This window comes from Rhinolophus sinicus, linkage group LG15 (genome assembly GCF_036562045.2).
Source record: "Rhinolophus sinicus isolate RSC01 linkage group LG15, ASM3656204v1, whole genome shotgun sequence".
NCBI lineage: Eukaryota > Metazoa > Chordata > Mammalia > Chiroptera > Rhinolophidae > Rhinolophus > Rhinolophus sinicus.
The window spans coordinates 27,658,062-27,683,357 of NC_133764.1; the positions used below are offsets into that span (position 1 = coordinate 27,658,062).

Sequence of the window (25,296 nt, forward strand, 5' to 3'; positions counted from 1 at the left end):
CACTCGAGCCACCGGGCTGGCCCCATGTATCAGTAATTTGTTCCACCTTTTATTATTTTTTTGACCTCTCTCTCTCTCTCTCTCTCTCACACACACACACACACACACACACACACACACATACACACACACACAAACACAAACACACAGTTTTCTCACAAATCTTCTCTGACATTTTTTCACACCAAGTTTGATCTGGTCTTGGGGCCCTAAGATGTAATTAGGAGAGAAGCATGGAGTCCACACACCAAACAGGTCCCATGTAAGTGGGTACCTACAGGGGCAAGCTGTCCATCCGGTTGTCCCAGCCCATGATGGTGCAGGCTGTGACATCCCTTGTGACAATGATGGTGAGGAGCAAGGAGAAGTGGAGGTGGAGTGGGGGCTGTTGGACTGCTTCCCCCTCCTTGCAAATGGAGGCCCTCACCCTTTGTCCATGGAAACTGCAATAAACAAAGCAAAACTGGGTGAATTAAGACAGTTTACTGAATATGTGGTTTAGTCCCACTCAGTGGACTGAGGCCTAAACAGGCACCCTCAGCAGAGGGACCCCAGGCCATTAGGCTTGTCAGGGCTGCTGGGTCCCCTGCGGCTTTTGGGCTGAGGGGCAGCAGCAGAGCACCCTGCAAGGGGCTCAGCAAGCCCAGGCTGCTTGGCCTGTGTTGTCTGGGGCAGGGCTGGTCGCTGGTGCTGTCCACAGATGCTCAAACCAGACCCCAAGAAGAGAGTGGCATAAAGTGAAAATGGTAACTGCGGACATGCTGGCTTCAATTTTAGTAAAAAGGAGGAGGAAGGGAGTCATATGGGGATGTAGAAAGGGCAGCTGGGGGAGAGGTCGCCCCCAAGCTCCTTGGCCAGCTCTCTTGCTAGACGACCCGGCTGTTGCTTTGATAAATGCTGCTTTCATTTCCATCTCCCAGCTCAGAATCTGGAAAGCAAGAAGATCTCTCAGGCTGTAGAGCCATAGCAGACTGCAGGATCTGCTATGGAGGGTGTGGTATTGCTGCCCCTCCTGGCCCCCCCGCCCCCCCACCCCTGGCAGTGCGTGTGCATGCGCGCGCGCACACACACACACACACACACACACACACACACATGCTGCAGTGCCTGGAACAGTGTGGGGAACAGCTGCAGCCTGGGGCTGGAGAATTCCTAGACTGCCCCACTGGGCTTTCAGCCAGGCCAGGGCAGCTTGACTGTAAGTCCCTTAACACAAGCACCTTAGTCATCACCACATCCCCACGTGGCCTGGTGAAGCAAATGTTTGCAGGAAGAATAGCTGGAGGAACCTCTCAGGGTAAAGCCCCCACATAATGCTCTCACTTTCTTAACTTGGCTGGGAAGGGGGAAATTGACCTATGTTTTAAAGAAGTCTTTCAGAGATCAAATGACTGGAAGCAGAGGATTGTGTGATGGCAGAGAGGGAGGGCAGAGAGGCCCTGGGATGGCAGTGGAGTCTAAGTGAGAAGGTAGAACTGAGGTGAGAGGGCTCTTCTTTATTCTTGGGGGAAACTCTTGTTCTCAGTATATTTCTTTTCCCATTGGCTTGAGTGAGGGCTCCCTGACTATTAGGAAACAAACGGTTTCTGACTGTTGAAGGACAGGGAGCAGGAGAAATCGACATTCCCCATCCCTACCTGGACCCTCTCAGCTTCTACCTGTGCTACAAGGAAACCCCAGCCCCACAGCTGCCCCCGTTCCCTCACCCATCCTGTTCTTTCCCCTAAAGCGAGTTGCCTTGGCTTGTGCATATGGTGGGGAGGCCCAGCCTTTGGCCTAAAGACCCTTATGCCTGAGACTATTCACACCTGTCTTGATGGCTGTAGGAGGCATTGTTTCCCTCTCTGGCCTTGGACTTGGTTGTGGTGACATTTATGCCAGCTGGAAAGCAGTTGTCAGGGGGGCTGGGTCAGAGCCATGTGACAGGTTGTCAGACCTGGGCACACCCCCCCGGGGACACTCCCCAGTTGCTCTTACCTTGGTGTCACCTGTGGCATGTGTGTGTGGCTTCGGTACCCAGGTGCAGGGGAGGGGTGCTAGTGAGAATGAGAAGGTTGGCATGGGCACCACAGAACCACAAAGAGGCTGGCATTGCTTTGTGCCACCTGGTGGGCCCTGATGTTTTGCCTTTTTCCCTCCCTGTTTACCTGAACTGAGCTAGGGTGGCAGGTCACAGCTGTGACTCAGCTCTGGCAACCCAATTTAATAAAGTGCTGCCAACCAGGTGAGTCATGCCTGGCTGTTGGGGATCAAAGAAAGTGTGGCCCGCAGGAGGGCAAAAGGCATGTGAATCTGCCTCTGGCCGCCCTGGCTCTTTTCTTGATTACGGCTCTAGCAGGAAGCCAGGCACAGGCTGCATGTGACCAGCGTGCCAGGCCCGTCCCTCTGTGCAGGACTCTTCCCCACCTCGGTTGAGCCCAGGCTGGGGGCAGGTAGAGAGGGCCTAGACCTACATATCCAGGGGAGAACTGGCTGCCCCCACATTGGGGCTGATGTGGGAGAGTGGGTGGATCCTAGAGCTAGTCCCAGCTTCCCGAAGAGGGATGACAAATGACGTCTCTCTCGAGCAACACGTGAGGGCAGCGTCGCAGCGCAGAGCACTTGCAGGAAGGGCCCCCTACAGCCCTGTCCGTGGAAACTCCTTTTTAAGCACCACCCAGGGATGCTCTCCTCCTGCCCTCCAGAGACATCAGTTTCCCCTGGGGCCCGGAATTGGAGGCTGGGGTGTCCCGTCCCCATCCTCCCAGCCCGGCCCTCAGGCTCCTGTAGGAAAGGCTCGGCACTGCTGCACCTCTGGGGACAGCAGGGAGGCACCAGCTCGCGCTGAACACTAGGGGACGCTCCTGCCCAGCTGAACCCACCCGGACGCGTCCGGCTGCGGCAGGTTTCCAAGAACCCGGGAGAGCCGCGGGCGCCTCCCGGGCGGGGGCTAGGGAGGGGCGCAGCCGGCACCACGCCGAGACACTGCCCTGAGCTCTGGGTCCGGAGTCCCCCGCCCCCCTCCCCCCACTCCCCGCGCCCGAGGTCGGCTTAATGTCGCGCCCTTTCCGGAGCTGGGGCTCGCGCCAAATGCCGCGATTAGGACCAGGGAGGTGCAGCGCAGAGGCATTTTCCCCGAGATGGGGTGTGTGCGCCCGCGACACAAAGGTCTTTCTCGGCCGCACCGCTCCCTTCCCGCTCGCTCGCTGCCCAGCTGCCGGAGGGGGAGCAGCCGCTTTGGGTCGGCCCTAGCGACTATGCTAGGTGTCGGGGGCGGCAGCCCAGAGTGGCCCCCGGAGGACGCAGGGGGACATTGGGACCTCGTCCGGCTCCGTTGGACACAGTCGCGCCCAGGACTGGGAATCTGGGTTCCTTTTGTGAACGAAGGCAAGGGCCCTCCCTGCATCTCTGAAAATGGTCCCCCCATGCACACTTGGATCTCAGGACTGCGTGCCCTGAATTGTAAACTGGGTTCTCTAGGGTCGTCATCTGGGCCCTACCCTGTGCTATTTGGAGCTAGTTCAGCTTCTTCTCCAGGCAGGTCTATTGGGGGTTCCCAAAAGCATCCCCGTTACCGGCTGCGTCGGGATCACCAGGGGCTCACCCCATGGTCTAACCCGGAATCTCTGGGAGGGGCCCAGGAATCTGCTTTTGGTAAGTCCCCAGGTGATTCTGATGGCAAAGCCTGTGTGGGAATCACTGTTCTAAACCTTTTAAGGGCAGGCAGTTGTAAAATTTCTCCCCAGAAGAGCCTCTGGGGATGGAATTGTCTCATCCCCCTAGGTTCATTGTAATGTTTATTCTCCCCACTGATGGAGAAGTTCTTCCTGAGTCTGACTGCAAGTCCTCCTGCTTTAAATTAAGCACCTTTTCTCCTGTTGGGTTATATATGGGATAATGAGCCTGTCTGAAGACAGATTTGTCTCCTTTGAGGGACCTTTCTCAGGAGATCTGTTTTTCTTGTTCAGCCTCTGAATCCAGCAGACCCACTTGATTGGGCCCAATGGTGAGAAAAACCCACGAAAGCCACCAGCTTGTGATTGAAAGTGGTCACTTCCACAGAGAGGCTCCCCAAGTACTAGAGCTGGAGAATTCCAGCAAAGGAAAAGGAAAAAACCTGCAGCAAGGCACCCTACAAGCACAATACCGTCTTCCCTTCTGTTGGCCCTTTTCCTTGCTTTCAGGATGAATTAAAATTCTTATCTGCTTTGCGTCCAGAGTACTTGGACTTGCCTTCCTGATTGCTGCAGCTAGAGTTTCCCAAGCTTGTGGGGCTATTTTTGCCTCTGGGAGGTGGTCATTACTTCCTTCCACGGTATTAGGTTCAACACAGTGACCGAAAAAGAGTAAATTAGCAAATATCCTTCAAATGGTAGGACTGACCCCCCCCCCCACAACCTACTTTGATTTTCCTCCGGCCTGGGTTGTGGGAAATTTCTTGAGAACTATGAGAAAGGAGACAATGAAAAATGAATTGTTTTTCCAAAGCAGTTGTGAACAGATGTATAATTCCCTAGTCTCAGGAATGTTCTAGGAATCCCTTACATCACCTTAAAGGGGCAGAGGAAATGGGCGGAGGTGCCGAGGGCATATGCTGATATTCAGCACCTGCGTCCTCGTCCTGAAGACAGCCGCAGTTTAACCCAGGTCACCTTTGCTGGTTCAGGGCTTCTAAATTTGGCAGTGTGAGCACACTTGCTTCCTTTCCGCAATTGATCTGAGTAGCAGAATCCCATTCTGATGGTCCGAATTACATTTATAGGCCGTGGGGGTGAAGGCCGTGCTAATTGGCCACTTGCCTCACCACTGGCTTTTAAACAATCGCTTGTATTCTCTGCCTGGCAGGAAGCAGCAGGCACATCAAGGCTCTGGACTCCCTCTTTGTTCTGACTTTATGGCATTTTATGCCACAATAAGAAACACTGTGTACTCCGTGGGAGCCCATTGTGCCAGGCTGCAAGGATGTGAGCTCAGTGCAGAGGGCGGGTGCTCTTCCCCCAGGAAAAGAGGGGTTTTGTAACAGGCTGGGTGCTGGACACTGTTACTGGGGCAACTGCCTAGCCAGTGTGGAGGCAGCTTTGGCCCCTGGGTGCCTGTCACCCATTGGCCAGGAAGAGGGCAGGAGAAGGATGGAATTTCTTGTAGAGGAGCGGTCCCAGTTACCTGGTAAATTATATATCAGGACTGTGCTAACCATGGCTTCCATTGTCTTGGGGCTGGGCTGCTGGGATGAGCTCATTCTGCCTCTAGACTCTGCCAGGTGATCGCATCTATCTAAACCAGTTCTCACACTCCACCAGGAAACACCATCTTGGTGAGTGTGGGCCAAACCTGAGCCGTCCCTATTTTGGGTAGGTTTGGTCCTTTGAGATGAGAGTTTGGGGTTTGTAGAAACAGTATGAATGGAGAAGGCCTAGAGAACTTTCACCCAGCCTCACACATAAATGGATGAATGGGATTCAAAAGCTACTTAAAGACCCTACCTGCTTCCCAGGCCAGCCATTGCACTCCCCTCCCCCTGGTTTCTTACAGAAGATTTTCCTGTAGGTGCAGTGTTACCAAAGCACAGCTAGGTCAGGAAACAAAGGTGGGCCTCACTCCAGGAGGGCACTGCAATGGTGGGGAACGCCTGGGGTCCCTCTGCTTTTCAGCACACTGACAGGGATGCTCTCTATTGTTTTACAGAGTTTAGCGAATTAGGCTGTTAAGAGGTACAGGGGACCTGCCATGGGCAGGCAGGGAGAGAAATTCAAGGTATAGGTACATTTCATTGGGTGGGATAGTGAGCATGGTAGAGATAAGACCTATGGCATGGCTGAGGATGCCCAGGACAGGGGACTTTGGGGGAGCAGGCCCTGAATAATGGAGTGCCCTATGTGGGTGCTGAAAGGAAGAGAGGAGAGAAGGCAAATCCATTTAGCTTTACCTCACAGGCCAGCCCTGTGTCCCCATCACAGGGTGAGCCAAGTGGGGTCACATGAGTGGTGGTGTCCTGTGTTCTCTGGAGGTGCTCCTACCACGAGCACCTAAAGTGAGAAAGGCCAGTTTCCTGCTGAGCACTACGGAGAACACCATTCAGTCCTTCTTTCAGCCCATCCCTCACTCTGTGCCCACCAAGTCTGTCCTTCCCATCTCCAGTGGTTTCCCAGCGATCCCATGAAGTGGGTATGTGAAGAGACTCTGCATCCAGACCTGCCCATCTCCAAGTTTTCTCTATATGACAGCAACTCAGTTGCTCATACTTTGGGATAGGTGACCAGGTTTTTAACTCAGCCCCTTACCCTGTACCATTGCAGCAGCTACCCAGCTGGTTTCGTCCCCCTCCAGCCCACCCACCTCATGGCTGCTCTAATTATCTCTCAAAAATGCAGGCCTCCTGGCCTGCTAATCCCAGGTTAAAAACCCTTCAGTGGCCTTCTAGAACTGCACACAAACCCTTCACGTTCTGCTCCCTGCCTACACCTCCAGGCTCACTCCCTGCCAGTCGTGGCCACACTTAACTCCTTGACTTTCCCAAACATGCACGTCTTTTCAGGTCTCTGAGCCTTTGCATTTCCTTCTGCATGGAATGCCCTTTCCCTCCCGCCTACCCTTGCCCATCTCCACGATTCAGTGTAAACATTACCTCCTCAGCTGATCAGCTGAAGAGAGCAATAATGGAAGCAGCTTTGCCACCAGGCTCTCAAAGCAGTCAGAAGACTGACGGCAAAGAGTACAACCTACTTGGATTAAAAGCAAGGCCTTGGAAATGTTGGCTTGTGTCCCTGAAGACCCTGCCTGGACAGTCTATCCTGGGGAAGGAATGGAAGGAGGGGGCAAGAATGGCGGCTCCTCACATCACCTAACTTTGCTCTATGTTCTCCCACATCTGGCTCAATCTTCTACATAACACAGGCACGTTTTTGATGCTCTTGGTTACATGTCTGTTCTCTCTTTAGACTCTGAATCCCTTATAGGCAAGGAGTGTCTTAATCATCTTTGTATTCCCAGAATCTAGTTTAGAACCTGGCGCATAGTAGGCACACAGGAAATGAATAAATAAATATACCTTGAACTTGGGTGTTCCTTTACCTAGAGTACCTTTCTTGCCACAGTTTTGTACTATCACTTTCTCTAAAACATAACTCAAGACTAGCCTCCAGATTTTGGTTCATTGACTCATTGTTTGAACATCAAAGGTTGTTGAGCACCTACTATGTGCCAGGCATTTCCTAGGCACTGGAAGACTGTAGGGTACAAAAGAGATAAGGGTTCCGTACCCAGGTAACCAGTGAACACCTCCCCCCTGCCCCCCCCCCCCCCCCGTGCAGTCTTTATTGGGCAGTCGTTTAGCACCTGTGGAATTAATCCATGCTCCTGGCATTCATAGCGCCTGGGACATGGTCAGGAGTCAAACATGATTCGCTGTGTGACAGCGTCATGAGAAACAGAGTAGAAGGCCAGGCTTTGCCTTCAAATAGCTCACAACCTCACCTGGGAAACACATTTTTCATTTATGGGATCATTGAAAATCCAGCCAGGGAAGACCTGGAGTTGTCAATTTCACAGCTTCTGGGAATTCATTGGGTCCACCGGTTCTCTTGACCAAGTGCTACTTTCCAATTATTTTCTGGTTTTCTAAATTCCAACTTGATCATAAGCTCCACAGAGAAAGGGACTTCATGACCTCATGTCTGGTAGCCAGTCTCCCTGATCCCCATCTCAGCACCTGATACGGGCCAGGGCATGAATGAATGAGTGAATGAATGTTCATCACCACTGACGGGCATTTATCACTGGGCACCTTAGGGAGGCACAGTCAAAAAGAACAATGTGAATGGGTTCTCCAGTACTGGTAGGTAAGAGAGAGGGAAGGAGGCTTCTCTCCAAACCGTAGTGCCTCTCTTTTGCTAAATGTTACCCACAGATCCTGAGTATTTTCTACAAGAAAATACTGAGACTCAAATCCAGACGTGTGAATTTGACATAAGTCCTTCGCTTTCCTACTACCATTCGTGTACCTCTTAACTGGTGATTTGTACTGGCAATTGCTTGGTAGTTTAGTGGGTGAGGTCTACCTCAAGGGTTTTCAAATTAAATGTAAACTGTGGTGAGAGAAGTGTGTTGCCCTATCCTTTCAGCTCTCTTCTGCCCTGGTTCCCAGCTCGCTCCTGGTGTTTCTTACTCCTTACTCCTGCTCTAGGAGGGTTTTACCGGAAGGTTCTTCAGAGTCAGTACTTTAGAGCCTTGGTTTTCATCCATCGGGTTGTACTGCTTTGTTGTCTTCTCATGTTTGCTTTGCTGTCTTGGAGGCTAATGTTGCTGGCATTGGCGTGCTGATGTTGTGGCCATCTGTAACCTATATCAACCCTGGGTGCTTTGAAGTTCAATGTGCAATAAAAAGTTCATTAAAAAGATGTGGCATCATGAAAATGAGGTTACAGAAATGTTAACAAAGGATCATTTCCTGCTTCCTGTACCATTATTTTTACTTTTTTTAAAGTGTATTTCTCTGAGGAATTTATGTCACCATTAAAACTACGGAAGAGTTAAAGGAAGGACAGGCCTGGGTCAAGAAGAGGGTGAGATTCCTGAGGAGATAGCTTGGCAAAGACCCAGGCTCTTTGCTTAATTGAGGGCTTAGGGTTTAAGCCAGAAAAAAACATCAGGAGAAATCTAGAATTCTTAAGACTAACGGTCTGAACCAGGCGTTTTTAATAGAGATGGTTCCAAATGGATCGCAAGAGACTCCGGTCGTGCAAGGTCTGCGGCAATGTAAGCAACACGTGGCATCACTGGATTCTAGTCTCCAGGCAGTGACTGTGCTGGCAGATGCCTCTAGTCCACTTGAGGTTAGAGGAGAAGACAGAGAGATGGAGAGAGAGGTACATGGGCTAGTGTGGCAGAGTGTCACCGAGACTGCCTCATGGCACCATTGGCTTGCTCACTGCCACACTGGCTTACCTTGTAGAAGGTCAAGTTCCAAGCCTCAGGGGATGTTCTGGGAAAGCAAAACACAAAGCACAGCAGCCCCTGGCACGACCTTAAGATAAGGGAGGTGCCCTCACCTGCCAGTGCTCTCTGCTGGCCCAGCCCCAGAGAGACATTTAACCAAGAGGAGAGTCCCTTGGGACTCAGGGTTCTGACTTGACAATGACCAAGACACTTCAGAGGTTGGCCCGTGCACCTCCTCCTACATCCTGGTTGACTTGGCTGAGGCCAGGCTCCAGTGAGAGCAGACCCAGGCTTCTCCCTCCGCACCATGAAGCTCCTAGAGGGCCCCTGCTTTTCTTGTTAAAGGAAAGACAGCCACAGGTGACCATTCCTGGTAAACACATTGTCACTTCTCTAATGACAAATGGTAACACCATCAGCACCTTTATTTCTTGGCATATGCACTCACACACAGATGCTAGAATAATGTACCCTGGGATCCCAAATGAAATAAACAGCTTTCTTGTGGGGCAAGGCCCCTGATTTTCACAGGCCCTCCATGCTTGAGCAGTGGGAATGCCCACATCTAATGTTCACGCAGCCTCAGCAGCCTTGCTGGCCTCTATTCTGGGGGGCAAATATCCCTAGAGACTCACTCACCTGTATGACCATTAATGACCATGGAACAACCACTCATGTTTACCAGTAAGCGGTTATGTGATTATCACTTACTATTCAACCAGCAGCCACTAAGTTTCAGTCCTACTGATGCCAGTGCCATGTCCTACCGAGTGACCGTGAGGACCTCAACAGAATGCACATCTAGTAAACAGCACTGCAAGGCTTTGGGGCCTGCTGCTGGTTGGTCCGGGTCAGAGCCAGACTTACCTGCTCTCTCGCCAGCCGGTTGTAGTTCCGTCTCACGAGCTCAGCGAACCTCTGCTTGTAGAGGTGAAGCAGCAGCATCAGATACAAGCCTGAATTCATCAGCTCATTCTGTACCTGAATTTGGAAGAGGAAGTTCTCGAGTTCATCTACAAAATATTCATGATCTAAACCATGGGGTGGAGGGTAATAAGGCCAAGAGGTGACAAGACATGGGACAAGAGTGCAAGTCCCAAGGCCAGGCCTACCCTGGAGGGCCAGAGAACAGAGCCATCCGGGAATTTTTTACAGCCTACTGAGGACGTCCTGGAAGAGCTCCATGCCCCAGACTCAATTCCATACCATGAACATTTATGGAGCAGCAACGTGTTAAAGCCTTGAGCTGGGTGTTGTGGGGAACATGGGCAAAAGGTCTCAGCTCCCGGCTGGGACCCCATCATCTGATGTGGGTAGGGTTTCCAGGCGGGAATTCCCACCCATTCTCAGGAATTTTTTTCACTTTCCCATTCCCGAATCCTGAGAAAAGTTGGTTGGGAAATCAGGAAAATCACCTCCTTGAACCCAGGTGGTTGGTAGTATCGGCCGTCACTTTGTGGAAACGATTCATCATGGAGAACAGAAAACAGTTTATATCTCGGGATTTGGGAACCGGAAAGTGAAAAAGATTCCTGAGAACGGGTGGGAATTCCCGCCTCAAAACCCTAGATGTAGGAGAGAGTGCCTCGTTCATAAACAGCTCCTGTATCGGCTGGATACATCAAGGGCTCCAAGGGAGATGCAAGGGGAAGAAGGAGACTCACTGAATTTGACATGGGACAAATCTTCTTTGATGGTCCTTAAAGGATGGGACTTTGGTAGGTGGCTCTGAGGGGTGCTAAGGGCCTTTCAAATGGAGATACTGAATGCAAGTGAAGGTATAGAGGTAGAGAGAGCAGAGAGTGTATTGGGCAAGATTCCCTACTCACTGGTGTGTCTGGAGTATAGGGGGAGGGGTGTTGCAGACTTAAAATTTTTTTTTGGCATGGGCTGGGGAGATGATGAGGTGGGACCATACTAGGCAGAAATAAGGAGTGTGGACATCATGCTGTATGTATGTTATGTAGCTGCTGGCCTCTGAGCAGAGGAGATGTGTGTCTTAGGAAGGCAAACTTCTCCATGGGAGAATCTGGAACACAGATGTCGTGGGGGCATCTCCCTTTAAAATTATACTTAATGATGGTCTCACCTAAGGCCTTCCGCCCAGGCTGGTCTATTACCATTTAACCCCCAGAGAGCGGGTGCCCGGCTTGGACGGCACTGTGACCCTCAGGGCCTTTGCTTATACTCTTCCTCTTTTGACCTGTTGGCTTGTTTTTGTGTCTCTGGTTTGAATGTCAGGCTGTGTCCACAACTTCTTTTACCACTGTCACACTGTCACCTCCTTGCAATTGTCCCAATGATTCCTTTAGCCCCTGACTCTGAAGCGTTTGTTTTTATTTTGCATACTGTGTCTTGTACTTGTTAATGTTTTTGCCTTTTCTTGGTGGGTGGGTTGTGTGTTAGTTTCCTCCCTGGTGCTTAGGACATGGGGAGGATCTGGCCATCTGGCCGACCGTGGCTCCTCTGTCCTCAGCTCCTTTGGCGGTCTGCGCTGCAAAGCCTCACCCTGTGGATGCTTCGTTGACCTTCAATAAATTAGTGGCATCAGCAGCCACTCCTCCCCTCTGCCACTTCAATCCCCCATCTGTCCTCATGCCAAACCCTCACTGGGGGGAGGTCTTGGGAATGAGCCAGACAGTGCTCAGGAAGCCCCAGGGGACTAAGCACCCCAGCAGAGGGCATGGCCCTTTACATCCCCCTTGGGAAAGGTCCGAACTGTGACTGTTTTCCCAGGATAACTGAAGCTTGGACTTGACACAGCGACCGCCTCGGCACCTCTTCCTTCCTCCCACAGCAGCCTGAGGTGCTTCACAGACCCATCTCCCTGTTCCTATTCATTCAAGGGCAGCTCAGGAAGCTGGCACAGAACACACCTCATCCAGGATGAAACAGCTGCCAGAAAAGGTGCCCAAGTTGAGCAAGGAATGATGTGCTTGCTCCTCCTTCTGAATCAGGGCCAACTCCAGATCTTGGTGACCACTGGCCCCAAAGTCACTGCTCAAGGTCGCTCCACCACCCTACAGACCCATCTTTAAAGGCTCTCGTCAATTGTCCTTAGCAGTTAACCTCCTATTTTTAGCCTTTCGTCATGTTTTCTGTGCTCTCCTGACCTTGGCCTGGAGCCGGCAGAGAAGTTGCTTGTTTTCACTTTTTTCCCCCATTTTAATTGACTCCTCCCACCTTCCATATGAGTCGGTGACTACTTTATGGTCTGTTTCTCAAGCCACCTCCTCTGGGAAGCCTTCCTAACCTACCCTTTAGCTCCTCCAGACAAACCAAGCCTTGTCCCCTGTTTGCTTTTCTCGGCAGCAGTAGCTTCCTACGAGCTGCTGATGGTTTTCTCTCCCTCACTCTCTTCGCCAGTAAGCCTTTTATTCTCAGAGACACTCGGAAGCATAATGGCAAATCAATCAGCTAGAAAATGGCTTGGAACTATCAGGTTTGTCAAAGCATTCAGGGAAATCATTTACTTTTTATGACTCAATAAGGCCTGGAGGCATGCAGATGGGAAAATATCCACTAATGTTTTCTGCAGATAATTTGAAAAGTCACTTCTAGCAGATTGTGTCTCTTCTCTGGTCTGTGGGAGGGAGCCTGTCACGGCGCCATAAATCTCAGTGGCCCTGCTCCTTTATGTGGCCCTTTGCTGAGCATGTGATGCTCCACAAAGGGGCCGGGCCAGCCAATCCGGGCAGGCGTTTCAGAGATGAGCTAGGTCATCCTTATACTCCGAGCCACAAGTGGGAGGGATTAGTTATCAGAAAGAGTTCCACGGCGTTTTGTTCAGCAAGGGCCAAATGACCTAGGTTTCGGGAGTGTTATTTATTCAGCTCCTCATGACCTACCTCTCCCCTGACCCAACTGTATCTCATTTAGATGCCCATGTGCAGTGTTGGGTGGGAGGAGGGGGTGGGTGGGAAGAGCGGATGGGAAGACTTGAAAGGGAGAGCATGTGAAGCAGTGGTCAAGTGCTCTGGAGTGCTCAGCCCTCCTACCAGATGTTTCTCTTTCTCCTGCCCCCTCTTCATTTTGTTAATATTCATTTCAACCGAGAGATTTGGTACCGATGGAAATTCTCAATTTAATCCACTTGAAGAAGCGGGCAGCCTGGCAGAATGTTCTATCAAGTCTTCAAATATGTTCGAGAGATGCTCCCAAGTGTGAGGGTGATTAGGTGACTGCGTGTGGCCAAGGACATCTGCCCGTGGTTGCGATGGAGTGAGGCCAGGCCTGTGCTTCGGCACAGTGACAGCCAGAGCCCCGCGGAGACCCTCCTGAGCTGTAGTGCCAAGATGGCAGAAGCACTTCTGCATCTCACAGCGGGCGTGGGCCCCGGCATAGGCAGCCTGGAGCCATGAAGGGCTATGATTTTGGGCAAAGAGTTTTAATTATGCATGGCCAAAGTGGCTCCATTTATAAAAGGGGAGACGTCACCGCTGTTCTGCCTGTTTCCTCCAAGGCGTTATGGCAAAATGAGGAATACTAGTGGGCACAATATTTTACAAAATGAAAACGTCCTACAAGAGCTGAGAATTGAAGATAGGATCCTGGGCAAGGACCCCATGTGCCCTGTTTGCCTGTGTGCGCTTAGTGACTAGCCCCGTGCCCAGTACAGAGTGTGCTCAGTAAATGTACGTACAGATGGAAGGAGAAAAAAAAATTGTAATTTTAGACTAGGCAGTGGCCCACTCAGTCATATAACCTTTGATGCTAGTGGCTTCAACTTTGACATGCAGCAGAATTACTGAAAGAGCCTTTGAAAACACACTTGTTGGGCACTGCCTCCCTTTCTCTCCCAGTTTCTGATTCAGTGGGTCTGGGGTGGGGGCCTACGACTATGCATTTCTAAGAAGTTCCAGGTGATACTCATGCTACCAGTTTTGAGAACCACTGCTCTAAACTAAGGCTCAACAGTGGGTCGCCAATAAGCTGAATCTGACCTGTGGGTGTGCCCTGGCTGGAAGAAGGGAAGGAAATGGATCTCTTTAGTTGGAGAGAGTACGCTCCATTTTGCCACCACTCCCTATTGGATGACACTTGGACGATTCTGATCATCTGTTACCTGCCTGGCCTCCATGGCATTTGAGTGTAAAATCTGTGAACTAAATTTTCCTCAGACCTGTTTTCTCCTGGGCCGTTTTTGGAGCCTGGAATGTTACCATCCAGGAGTTCTTGCTTCCACTCAAAAACCAAGTGAGCCAACCAGAAGCAGGTATGAGCCTACTTCCGGTTAAAGATGACACACGCAGGGGGAGATGTGGACTTGCTTCACAAGCAACACTACCAAAAGACAGGCAGTGGGTGTGCTGTGCCTGTTAGGCTTGATTTTCAGGCATCCTTGAGTAAGCAGAGAAGGGAAGCGGAACCACAGCAAACCCTGACAGGCCCACAAATGCGCCGTCAGCTGCCAGCATCCCATAGTGCTTAGTCCAGGTCCTGGGCCCACAGCTGCTTTGGCCTCCTGCAGCCCCTCTCCAGACATCCTAGAGGACAGCCTAATCTAGTCACTCAAAACCTACTAAGAAGCCTTCACTCTGAGACCCACGGGGCCCATATGGGAACCACACAATGAGAGCTGTAAGGATAGTTAGATTGCAGTGTCCTGTAGGGCCCTTGGGAAGCATTCACTCTGCTCCTACTCAGGTGCATTGAACCAACGCAGGAAAACATACTTTGACCTAAGCCCCTCCCCGCCAAAGACCACTGACGATGCCGACTGGGCATCTAACGGGCATGGCCCCAATCAGTGGTCAGACCTCAACGGAGGTATCTATCTCAGATGTCTCAGACTTTGTCCTCAAAGTCATATGGATAGAGGGCTCACTCTTTTTCCTTCCTGGTCTTAAAAATCTCTTCCACGGGAAGGACTTCTCTGGTCTGGAGAGCAGGTCAGACCCCTCTGTGGCTGTTCAAACAGCTTGGCTAATGTGTCCCTTGTTCTTACCGTTCACTTACAATGTTCCCTGTTAGAAGGCAGTGACTGGATTAGTCTTGGGGAACCACAGTATCTCCAGTATCTAACTTACGATAGGCACTCAATAAGTGTTTTAAAAGTTAAACTTTTATGTTACGTGTATTTTGCCACACTTAACAAAAATTGATACCTGGTCCCATTCCAGGACAATTAAATCAGAATCTCTGGGGCATCAGCATTTTAATAAGAAAAAAAAAATGCATGCAGCTAAACGTTAATTTTAATTAGGGGATGTTTTTCTGTGTCTGTGATTTTTATCATTAAAAGCAAAATAAAAATCTCAATGGGAAAAATGCATGAGAAAATAGTGAGTTAGCTAGTTAGTTAGTTGAGGCCAAGTGAGAGCCAGACTGAGCTAACGCTAAAGTTCTAGGTTTCTTCTGGTTTTGTCCCTTTCTTTGTACATGTCTGTGTTTGGCACGGGCTACCCTACCTCAATAAAGGAACCTGTTTTCCAGGGGTGAACAACACTGAGGGTTGGCGAAGAGGGTTCAGAGGAGCCAAGGCATGGGAATCAGGGGGGGATCTGGGCCGCAGAAGCACAGGTGTACACATCAACTCCATGGCCGGGCCTAGGGGCCGCCCGCATGGGGGACCAGCTGAGGTTGTAGTACCTCTTCTGTATCTTTGTGTTAAACAACAGGCACTTCAGTTTTGGTCCATGGAGCCTTCCTGAACTTGTCTAAGTCATGTTTCTCTAGTGTCTCAAGTTTAACTCAGACTTTTAGCAGACTGACGCTGTTAAATTCCCAGTGGGCTACTGGAACAGTCAGAACTCATGTCAAAGTGAGCCCTCAACTGCTTTCCATCAGCAGATAAATATTGCTCGTTGGTTCTCGGGACCGTAGTTCTCCCACCAGGGTGGGTCTGTGAATCTGGTCTCCACCTATGATTATAATAAAGGGCATTTTCAAAAGGCTTTGATGGCCTGTCCAGCTCTTACTGAAACTAATTTCAATGCTTTTCTGCTTCCAAGTGGAGTAATTACCGGGCTGGATATTTTCCATTTTCCCCTTCAGGTCCACTTGCCACCCTGCTCGGTGGCCTTGAGGCTGATCTCAGTGGATTGCACTAACTAGGCTCCTTATCCTCTGGCTTCCCATTGGGTTTGGCCAAAGGGAGGTCCTGGCAGGAGACTAGAGAGTAGGAGGAGAGAGAGGCTGGGGTAATCATTCCCCTTGTTCCCTCTCTGCTGGTGCAGCAGTGGTTACCTTCCCTCTACTGAAGGTCACAGGCTGTTGATCCGATAGCTACAGCCCTCCTGATCCTGGTAACTGCCCCCTCCCCGTGTCAGTTCAGGCTGAGGGGCGGTCCCATTTGGCAGTCTCATATGCTTAGTCATTTAGTTCATTTCTTTCACTGCCCACATTTTCTGCCCTTCATTCAGCTTTCAACACTCACCCTTTGTGAGTGTGCCATCATCTTTTTCCTGCCCGGACAATGGCTGACACAATCACTTTCACAGCTCTTTTTAGCATGTGCTTATAGCTGGTTATCTCAGCTGGTAGGATGCAATGAGGCTAAGGATATGGGTATGACCCCTGCGTGGGCCAGTTGGCTTGGTTCAGGGAGGGACTTCAGCCTGGTCCTGGTGCACTTAGCTTTCTCCCTGGAGGGCTGAAGATATTGGCTGTCTCTGTGGCTGTAATATGGCGGTTCTTATTTACTGAGAGCCTTCTCCGCACAGGCGCTATATTAGGTAATGTACTCAGGTCTTTTCCTAACATCCAACCCTGTCAGGTAGAAGTTATCATCTCCACTTCCTACAGATGAGAGAACTGAGACCCAGAGAACTTGTGTAGTTTCTCCAAGGTCACACGGCAGCTTTGAGGAAGGGAATAGGATTTAGGTTCACATCTGAGTCAAAGCTGCTATGCTTTTCAGTGGGGTGGGCTGCCTGGCTTTATGAATGCAAATGTTTTAGTACACATGGAAACATTTGCTGTTAGCAAGTCAATTCTACAAATATCACTGGTAAACCAACAGTAGATGGTGGCAGCAGTAACTTGGCAGAGGGAGAATGATGTGGAAATGCTTGGGCCCAAAGGGGTGTTTACTGGACGAGGCGTTCCCCTGGGCTGGGTATTTGTGATGTCTACAGACCATTCTGGCAGTATTCTGGGTAACCCAGCCTTGTCTGGACACGTCCTTCTCAGGAAGTCTGACAGGCTCTGTTTCCTGAAATAATCTATTCTTCAAGATGACCGCAAGGAACCTGTCTGCACCCAGGCTGGCACCCTGACACCAGGCACTCAGAGGGCCTGGTTCCTTTCAATATTTTGACTCCAGTGTCCTCAGGGTCCAAGAATGTGAACCGCTTTTGTTTCTCATCTCAGATCTCAGTGCCTGGGGATTATGGCAGAGTGATTCAAGACCCTCAAAATGTATGAACTCAAAATACTGAATTTAGTTCTCAGGAAATTCTTTCTCCCTCCCTCCCTTCTGTCCTCCTTTCCACTTCCTGTGCCCATTCTCTGCGATGCTGGTGTGGCATTATGTCCATTATATCAAACTTCTTAGTCACGCTGTTCAGATCCCCATTCTTACCAATAGTTCATTCTTTTGTCTAGTAGCAGCCTTAGGATTTTAAAAATGTAACTACAGAATTGCCCAGACTCACATGCACCCTTTTGACTCAGCTGTGCTATTTGCAAAAAAAAAAAAAAAAAAAAAAAAAAAAGTCTGGATATAGGATAATAATGATCTGAGAGCCGAAGTGACTCCTCTGAAGGGTGACATTTTGGTGGTTAACAATGATTTTATAGTTTTTAAATTACATGCTTTACAGTCGTGATTATTAATCATTTTTTCCCTAATCACACTGTGAGGGAGGTCAGCCTGAAATTATAATGGCAATGTGGGTTATTTTCACTTGATAAATATCTATTGACTACTTATAATGTGCAAGGCACCTTCTAGATCAGTGCCACCCAATAGAAATATAATGTGAGCTACAAATGCAAGCCGCCCCTGTAATTTGAAAATTCCTAGTAGCCACATTAAAGAAGGAAAAAAGAAAAAAACTGGTGAAATTAATTTAATATATTTTACTTAACCTTATATATCAAAAATATTATAATTTCAACAAATAATTAATATGTTTCTTTATGTGATACTTTGCATTCTTTTTCTTGTACTGAGTCTTTGAAATTTGGTGTGTATTTAGCACAAATTGATTGGCAGTAGCCGCCTGTGCATCAGCCACAGGAGGCGTGGCTTCATACTGGGCAGTGCAGTTCTAAACAGAGGTTGTTTGTCCGAGAATTGGGCAATTAACTATTACCCTGGGCATAAGTCACCCTCCCACCCAAGGTTAACTAATTCCTTCACAGTATTAGAATTGCAATCCAAATGTCCCAGGAGAGTTAATTCACTCGATGTTAAAAAGCGCACAGTAGGTGCTTACTACATGTTCATTACCCTTGAGTTAAGTAGTTCCTTATTACCCTGGAGTTACTTGATATATAGATTGGGGACCATTTCCTCCAAGACCCTGGGTTTTTTTCTCTCGTTGCTACTAAACATAAATTCCTTCAGCCAATTTGGTTTCAGAGCTTGCTAGACGTTTCCTATTTCTGTGTCAGCTACTGCAGCTTCCTACTTTTGTCTCTGACAGCAGCGGGACCTCAACCCAGGACAACCAAGATTTTCCACTCCTCCAGGGGTCCAATTTAGTAACAGATCTTCTCAAAGAAGTGAGCTAAATGGACACTCCCAACTCAATGACATGCACAGACAGGCCTTCTACATTCTTTACATCAGGGTCAGAGCTTTTCCCTTACCTTGCACCCCTCACTTATCACCTATGTAAGCCTGCGGCGGCAGAGTGGGTGTGCGCATGTGTGTCTTACCCGGGACTGCTGGTGCGTCCTGTAGAACTCGGTCACGTTCAGTTCATCCAGATTGACCATCAGGCCTTGCTTACACATCTCACAGGTCTTCACAGTGCCTAGATCCGCTCCTTAAAGGAAATAATTCTTTGTTACACATGACCTTGGGTCTTTTGTGTTGACGCTTTGGGTCTTTTTATGTTGACATTTTGAGAGCGAACTTGTGTGTGTTATGAATTTTGAGTTTCAGTGACCTTCTTTTTGAAGTCAGCTAGCTTCCGTAGAAAATGACCTTGAATCTGATATCAGAAAAAATTTCCTTTGTAATCATTTTCATTATTATGCAAGCTTCATGTAAGTGAAATCCCATGACTTTCAAATAACAGGTTTTGCTTTCAGTTGAAATATAAACACCCTGGTTCATAAAATTGGATTTGCTACATGGAGGCTAAGAGTCTGTAACACAGGTGTTTGCAAAAAGAGGAAATACTGGACCTATGTTTTTGCTGTTTTTTTTTTTTCTTGAAGACCTAACACGGGTCCAAGGAAATAAATTAGTGAGGACCAAATTAATGGCAGAAGCTATCCTCAAGCAATGGCTTAAAAATCTGCTTTTACTCCCACGCAGGTGACTTCCAACCTGAGGAAAGTGAGGGAGCCAGGAGCCATATGTGGGAACTAGCACAGCAGTATCTGGGGCCAGCCTGTGAGCTCAGCCACATTTGGGAAAAGAAACATGAGAAGGCTTCCTTTGTTGCGTGTGTGTGTGTGTGTGTGTGTGTGTGTGTGTGTTATGCATGCATTCTAGATCAGCATTTTTTCTCTGCTTATCCTATTCCCAGTGCAGAAGTGGAAGATGCAGACCTGTGGCTGTTCTGTCTGGGCAAACATTCTGTCACATGTCTTATCCCCAGTGTAGTTGCTGCCTTTTGGCTAATGATGTGCTGGTGTTTGTTTTATGCATTAGAGAACAGAGGATGAATTAGTTACCTGCATTTATTTCATAAAGACAGGGTTTGTGCAGTCTTAGAGCCGAGTTCTACTCTTCCCCACTGGGGATATAAAGAAATAGTAAATAATAGAGAATTTCAAAGGACAAGGATGAACAGTGATCCCTTATCCGCATTTGGTTTGCTCGGTTTTCTTAAGTATCATTCTGTAAAGCTTTAGGCTATTGAGTGTCCCGTGTGTCTTTCAGGCTAATCCTACTCAACACACCCACACTACTGTCAGTATTGATAAGCATTTAGTAGCACATTTATCACGCATTTCACAAGTAATTTTTTTCAGTGCTAGGTGTTTAATTGACCTAAATTTCTAGTAAGATCAAACATTGCATGACAGAGGCATTAGCAGCTGAAATCCACTTGTTTCTTTGCTTTCTGAAGGACGGACATGAACTTAAGCAGCATGGGCAGTGTTTCCTAGATTTCTCATGCTCAGAAAGATGCATGTGTGGTAAAAGGGCCTCAGGGAGGAGACGGTTAATGTGATCATGTCACATGCTCATTCCTCTGATTAAATGGTGTTCTGTTCTTGGTGAGGGGGCACAGCCAAACCCCATGGGGACAGGGTAAAGGTCTTAGGTCTCCCAGGCTGCCTGGAAGGTGGCCACTAAGGAGGAAAACGTGGAAGAGGAGAGAAATAGGATCTGGCTATGGACTGAAAATTTTCGGAGAGGCGTGTCAGACATCGCAACTATTTTCTAATCAAGTTGTTCTCTGCATTGGTGTTACATTTTTTTTGTTGTTCAAGTTGCCTTTATTCCTAAAACAATGTTTTAAAGAAACCTCCTGCTCTCTGCCAAGAAAACTACACCCAACCTATTGTGTGGCTGTATTTAGGTTATAACCTCCCCCAGGGCATTGAGAAGGGGCCTTACACCCAGTTACCAGATCTGTTAAAGACAACGCTGACAAAATCAGCACATGGAAACCTTTTTGTCTAATATGGTTCTAGAAAATTCAATCAGTGCTCTTTTCCGATCCCTACTGCAAAAAGGCAACTTTGCTCAGTTTCTTCGGTGGTACCCCACTTCCCCCACAAATCAAAGGACGCAGAACTGTTTCTGCCGGGTGTCTACTAGCTGGCATGGCGGCCGTGTGCTTGCTGAGGTTCAACCGCTGACCCATTTCTAGTTTCCTTCCTCCGGGGAAGCAATCTTAGCAGCTCTGCTCAGGTGTCGAGCAGGTATAGCGTTCAATAGCATGTGGTCCAGGATTCTTCTCTCAGACATGAAAAGCAATTCATTTCCCTCCCATGATTTAAAGACAGCAGCCTGTTACTACTCTGTCAGGGCTGTGAGCAAGAGTCCTGGCCCAGTGGAGGAGAGTGAGCTGTTGTCAAGGTTCTGAGTCCCACACCATGGTGTCTCTTATTCTATGCTGTTGCACGTTTGCCACTCTTCCTTCCCCACCTACCTGATGTTATTTTCACTTTCAGCCATTTTCTCAGGCACTCTTGATGAACAAACCGCAGGCTTCCCACACAGTCGCAAGGCTCCAGGAGGGGGTTGGTTGGGGAACTCCTGGGTATCTGACAGATGCGACACAGGTCTCCCTCCTCCTCTGAGTCGTCCTCCAGGAGACTAAATGGAAAACAAGCCCTTGTGACTAGGAGTCAACATGTATGCAGTTTCCACAAACACCAGTTCCCAGGGCCTTAACAGGGGAAGGGAGAGGGAACAACACCCGCTCCTCCCCCTCCCACTACCAGGGCTCTGGGCCCCTCCAATGCTCCCTCTGACCCTACTGAAGGTTCTTCTAGGTTTGGTTACTCATGATAGGTGCATGAATTCTTGTATCAGCCTGATTCGGGTGAGCTGGCCAGAAGAACCAGCACTGGTACCCCAAGTCTAGAGCGTGGGAAAGGGCTGCTGAGGGGAACTGTGGAAAAGGCTAGGAGCCCCTCTCCCTGCCATGGCCACTGTGACTTAAGCTTCCCAGCTCTCTGTTTCTTCATCTGTAAAGTCATGCTGATAATGATACTATTGCTACCTACTACACAGGGTAGTGAGCAGGCTGTGTGCAAGGAGGATGGGAAACCTGTTCTGGAAACTGGAAAGGGCACCCAGTGTCTGGCAAAGTATTTGCACGTAGAGATCACTCAATAGGTGCTGGGCGGGAAGAATGGTGAACCAGTGAACAAAACATGAGCTCACCAACAACACGACATTTGCCAACAAATTATGCCAACATTCCAGAATCTGGTGAAGACGGAATTCATGAAAATGTAAGCAAATATATTTGTATTTAATAAGTGGTGAGTGGAGAATAGTTGGTTGATGTTCATTTTAAGAAGTCTAATGCTACTTTTTGGTTCTTTAGAATCCTCATGGGACTGGGGACTGTCTGGTCAAGGAAAGAAAACTAAAAGAGACTAAAATCAAAGGAGAGGAAGAAATGAGCCTTGCTCTGTGTATAGAAGTGACTGCTCAGTGTCTTGAGAGACCTTCCTCCCTAAGAAAGTGAAGTTCAATGAAAAAGAACAGAATTACAGTTTTCCATTATGGACACAAACAAAAGAAGAGATATACTATGTTTATCAAAGAAAGACTCTATGTCTCTAAGATGTCAGTTCTCCCCAGGGTAACCTATAGATTCAATGCAATGCCAATGAAAACCCAACATGCTGATTCTTCAACATATATAGTCAAGGACTTTTAAGGAACAAAGTGGAAAGGGAAGCCTTGTACCATCAGTTATCAAAACTTATAAAGCTGCAGACGTTAAGATGGTGTGGTATTGCATTATGGAAAAACAAAAAGGACCAATAGGACAGAACAGAGAGCCCTGAAACAGTTATATGTTTATAGGTATGTTACATGACATACCTGCAAGTTGGCCGGGAAAGCTCCTGAGACAACTGTGTATTTATAAAGTGTACCTCACACCGCATATTAAATGTCACTTCACATTTAAATCCAAAATCCATTTCACTGAGTGTGCAAAGTAAAACTGTAGAGACTTTAGAAGAAAATAGGTTTGGGAAAGATTTCTTAATCTAGACAACAGGATACAAGTCACAATCCAAAAGAAAATGGATACATTCTTTTTTGGCTATGTTAAAATTAAGAATTTATTTTCATTAAAAGACATCAAGAAAGAGAAAAGACAAACTACATATTAGGAAAAGATATTTCCAACACAGAACTGTCAAAGGATTAGATTAGTAGCCAGAATATATAAAGGACTCCCAAAATACAAAATATTCTAAAAGGGAAATGGGCAAAGGACATAAATATTTTTCAGAAGAGGAAACGCAAATGGTCATTATCCTTCAAAAGTACACATGAAATGCCTAACCTCGTCAACAGTCATGAAAATGTAAATTAAAGCCACAATATCATTTCACTTCAAGCAGACTGGCAACAATTTGAAGAGGCAGTCAATACAAGTGCTGGCAAGGATGGACAACAGTATACATTACTGGTGAGACAATACATTAGCATTATTTATTATGATGGAAGATGTGCTATCCGCCAGCCCAGCAGGTCTATTCCTAGATAAATAATATCCCAGAGAACTCTTGCCATGTGTACCAGGAGACGTTTACAAAAATGTTCATGCAAAACTGTTTGCAGGAAACAGCAAAGAACTCAAATGTCCATCGACAGGAGAATGGCTGGATTGGGGTATATTCATATAATGGAATACTTTGTCGTGGTGAAAGCCAACGATTTCAAGCCAAAAATATCAACAAGAATGCGTCTCGCTAATGATGCAAGGGAAAAAAGCAGGCGGCAGAAGAATAGATATTTCATTTTGCAGAAGAATCGATATTCACAAATAATAGACATTTCTATAGAATTTAAAAATATACACTATTGTTTAAGAGTACATATAGTTGTATGGTAAAACCCTAAAGGAAAAAACTAACAACAAAATAAAAAGCAAAGAATGATAAATGCAACGTACGAGTGGTTTCCTGGGGGTGGAAGGCCGTGGAAGGAAGGAGATGAGGGGGGGAGGTGAGTTAGGTGGGTGAGGGGCTCACCAGCTCCAGCAGTGTTCTTTTAGCTGGAAGGTGGGCGCAGGGATGTCTAGGTTTTGTTTTGTTTCTAGTTCTTTAGAGTGTACATATGTTATATACTTGTTTGTAGGTATTAAAGTAACTACCTAAGGGAAAGTTTTTAAAGAGTGTAAGTGGCATTGAATAATGGGCTTGAAATATTAAAGTGAGGCATATTATAAAATATGAACCAATATTCACTCAAAATTGCATTTATATGCAAAGATAAAAGACTGGAAGCAGTTTTTACCAGGGCCTATCGTTGTATTATAGGGTTACAGGTGATTTTCCTTTTAAGTTTATATTTTCAGTGTTTCCTAAAATGAATATTTTTGAAATAAGAAAAGCATAAGGTTGATTATATACAGAAAAGAGAGCATGCCTGATAAACAATGCACACAAATAATAGCTGTGTAATGCATTACCATACTTAGAAGTAGATGCATTTTTAAAAAAAATCATTTTTAGCTCAAAGGTATCACTTCAGGATGGTGGAAGTTCAGATTCCTTACAAGTGGGTCTGAAGCTGCATTTTTGGGTAGGGGAGGATTGGATGGGTGTGAGGTCTTTTGGCTTTTAACTATGGCTGGGTCTTCTGGTAGCTTGTTTAATAAGGAAAAGAAAGGTGAGGCTGACTAGAAAGTTACTTCATTTCTGCAGTTGGATAAAAGTCGTATAGGAGTATGCATGCATTCTATGTCCTATTTTTCCCCTCCTTTTTGCATTTGTAATTCATTGCTATGCAATTTTCCCACTTACAAATAAGTATCAATAAGATAATTAATGGTCCAAATGAGCCATGCTAACACACACACACAGAGGACCCAAATTCAAAGAATTGATTTCTAGATCTGTAAACCAAGATCAGGGCATGGTAACACCTATCACAAATGAAATGGTACAATCCTGACATGATGTTTAATGATGGCTTTAAAAAGTATCAAATTTCATAGTTGTGAAATATCCCAATATCAACTCACAAGAAAGGAAAGATCAAAGAAAAGGGTAATTAAAAAGAGATCTTATTTCTCTCTCTCTCATGCATGAAAAAGAGCACATAAAATGGAAGCAGTGGTTACCCTCGCACAGCCCTTCAGAGAACTGAGGTAACTATGGTAACAGTTGGGGACCAGCCTTTTAGTTTGGAAGATTCAAATTCTAGAACTGTTGGTTAGATTTGCGAAAAGTCCTATGAGGGAGAGCTGGTGAACTTCAAGTGCTGAATGTCTCATTCTTTGGGGAGGTAGCAACCTTTTGGTGAAAAATCTTGGTTCCTAGTTGCCAGGAAGAAATCCTTGTCTAGGAAGCAGTAAGAAACCCTTATATCTAGGAAACTTGTCTTTCTTAAAGTTACGGTATTCAAGGGAAAAGCACTCTGGGAATACTGAAGAAATTGAGCTAGAACACCAAACTTTTCTTTATAGACAAATGTATTTTTAAGAGCAACAAAATAGACAATTTTCTTGATATAAGCAGTCATTAAAATGTCAAGGAAGGGCCTACCTATGATTTAAAATTCCCATGACCCTCTAAGGAAAGCACGGCTTATTTCAGCATTGGAAAATT

The 25,296-nt window shown here is 47.4% G+C and overlaps 1 protein-coding gene across 1 annotated transcript in view; it reads right to left on the reverse strand.

The window, feature by feature from the left end:
- Positions 1–737: 737 nt before the first annotated feature.
- The window catches only part of MARCHF10 (membrane associated ring-CH-type finger 10), an 85,873-nt gene continuing 61,314 nt past the window's right edge, over positions 738–25,296 (reverse strand). The window contains exons 7-11 of the mRNA XM_074320075.1: positions 21,141–21,307; positions 18,742–18,851; positions 9,781–9,894; positions 4,382–4,424; positions 738–928 (exon numbers count right to left, since the gene is read on the reverse strand). Of these exons, the coding sequence (XP_074176176.1) occupies positions 867–928; positions 4,382–4,424; positions 9,781–9,894; positions 18,742–18,851; positions 21,141–21,307 (496 nt within the window). The 3' untranslated portion in view covers positions 738–866. The remainder of the gene's footprint in view (positions 929–4,381; positions 4,425–9,780; positions 9,895–18,741; positions 18,852–21,140; positions 21,308–25,296) is intronic.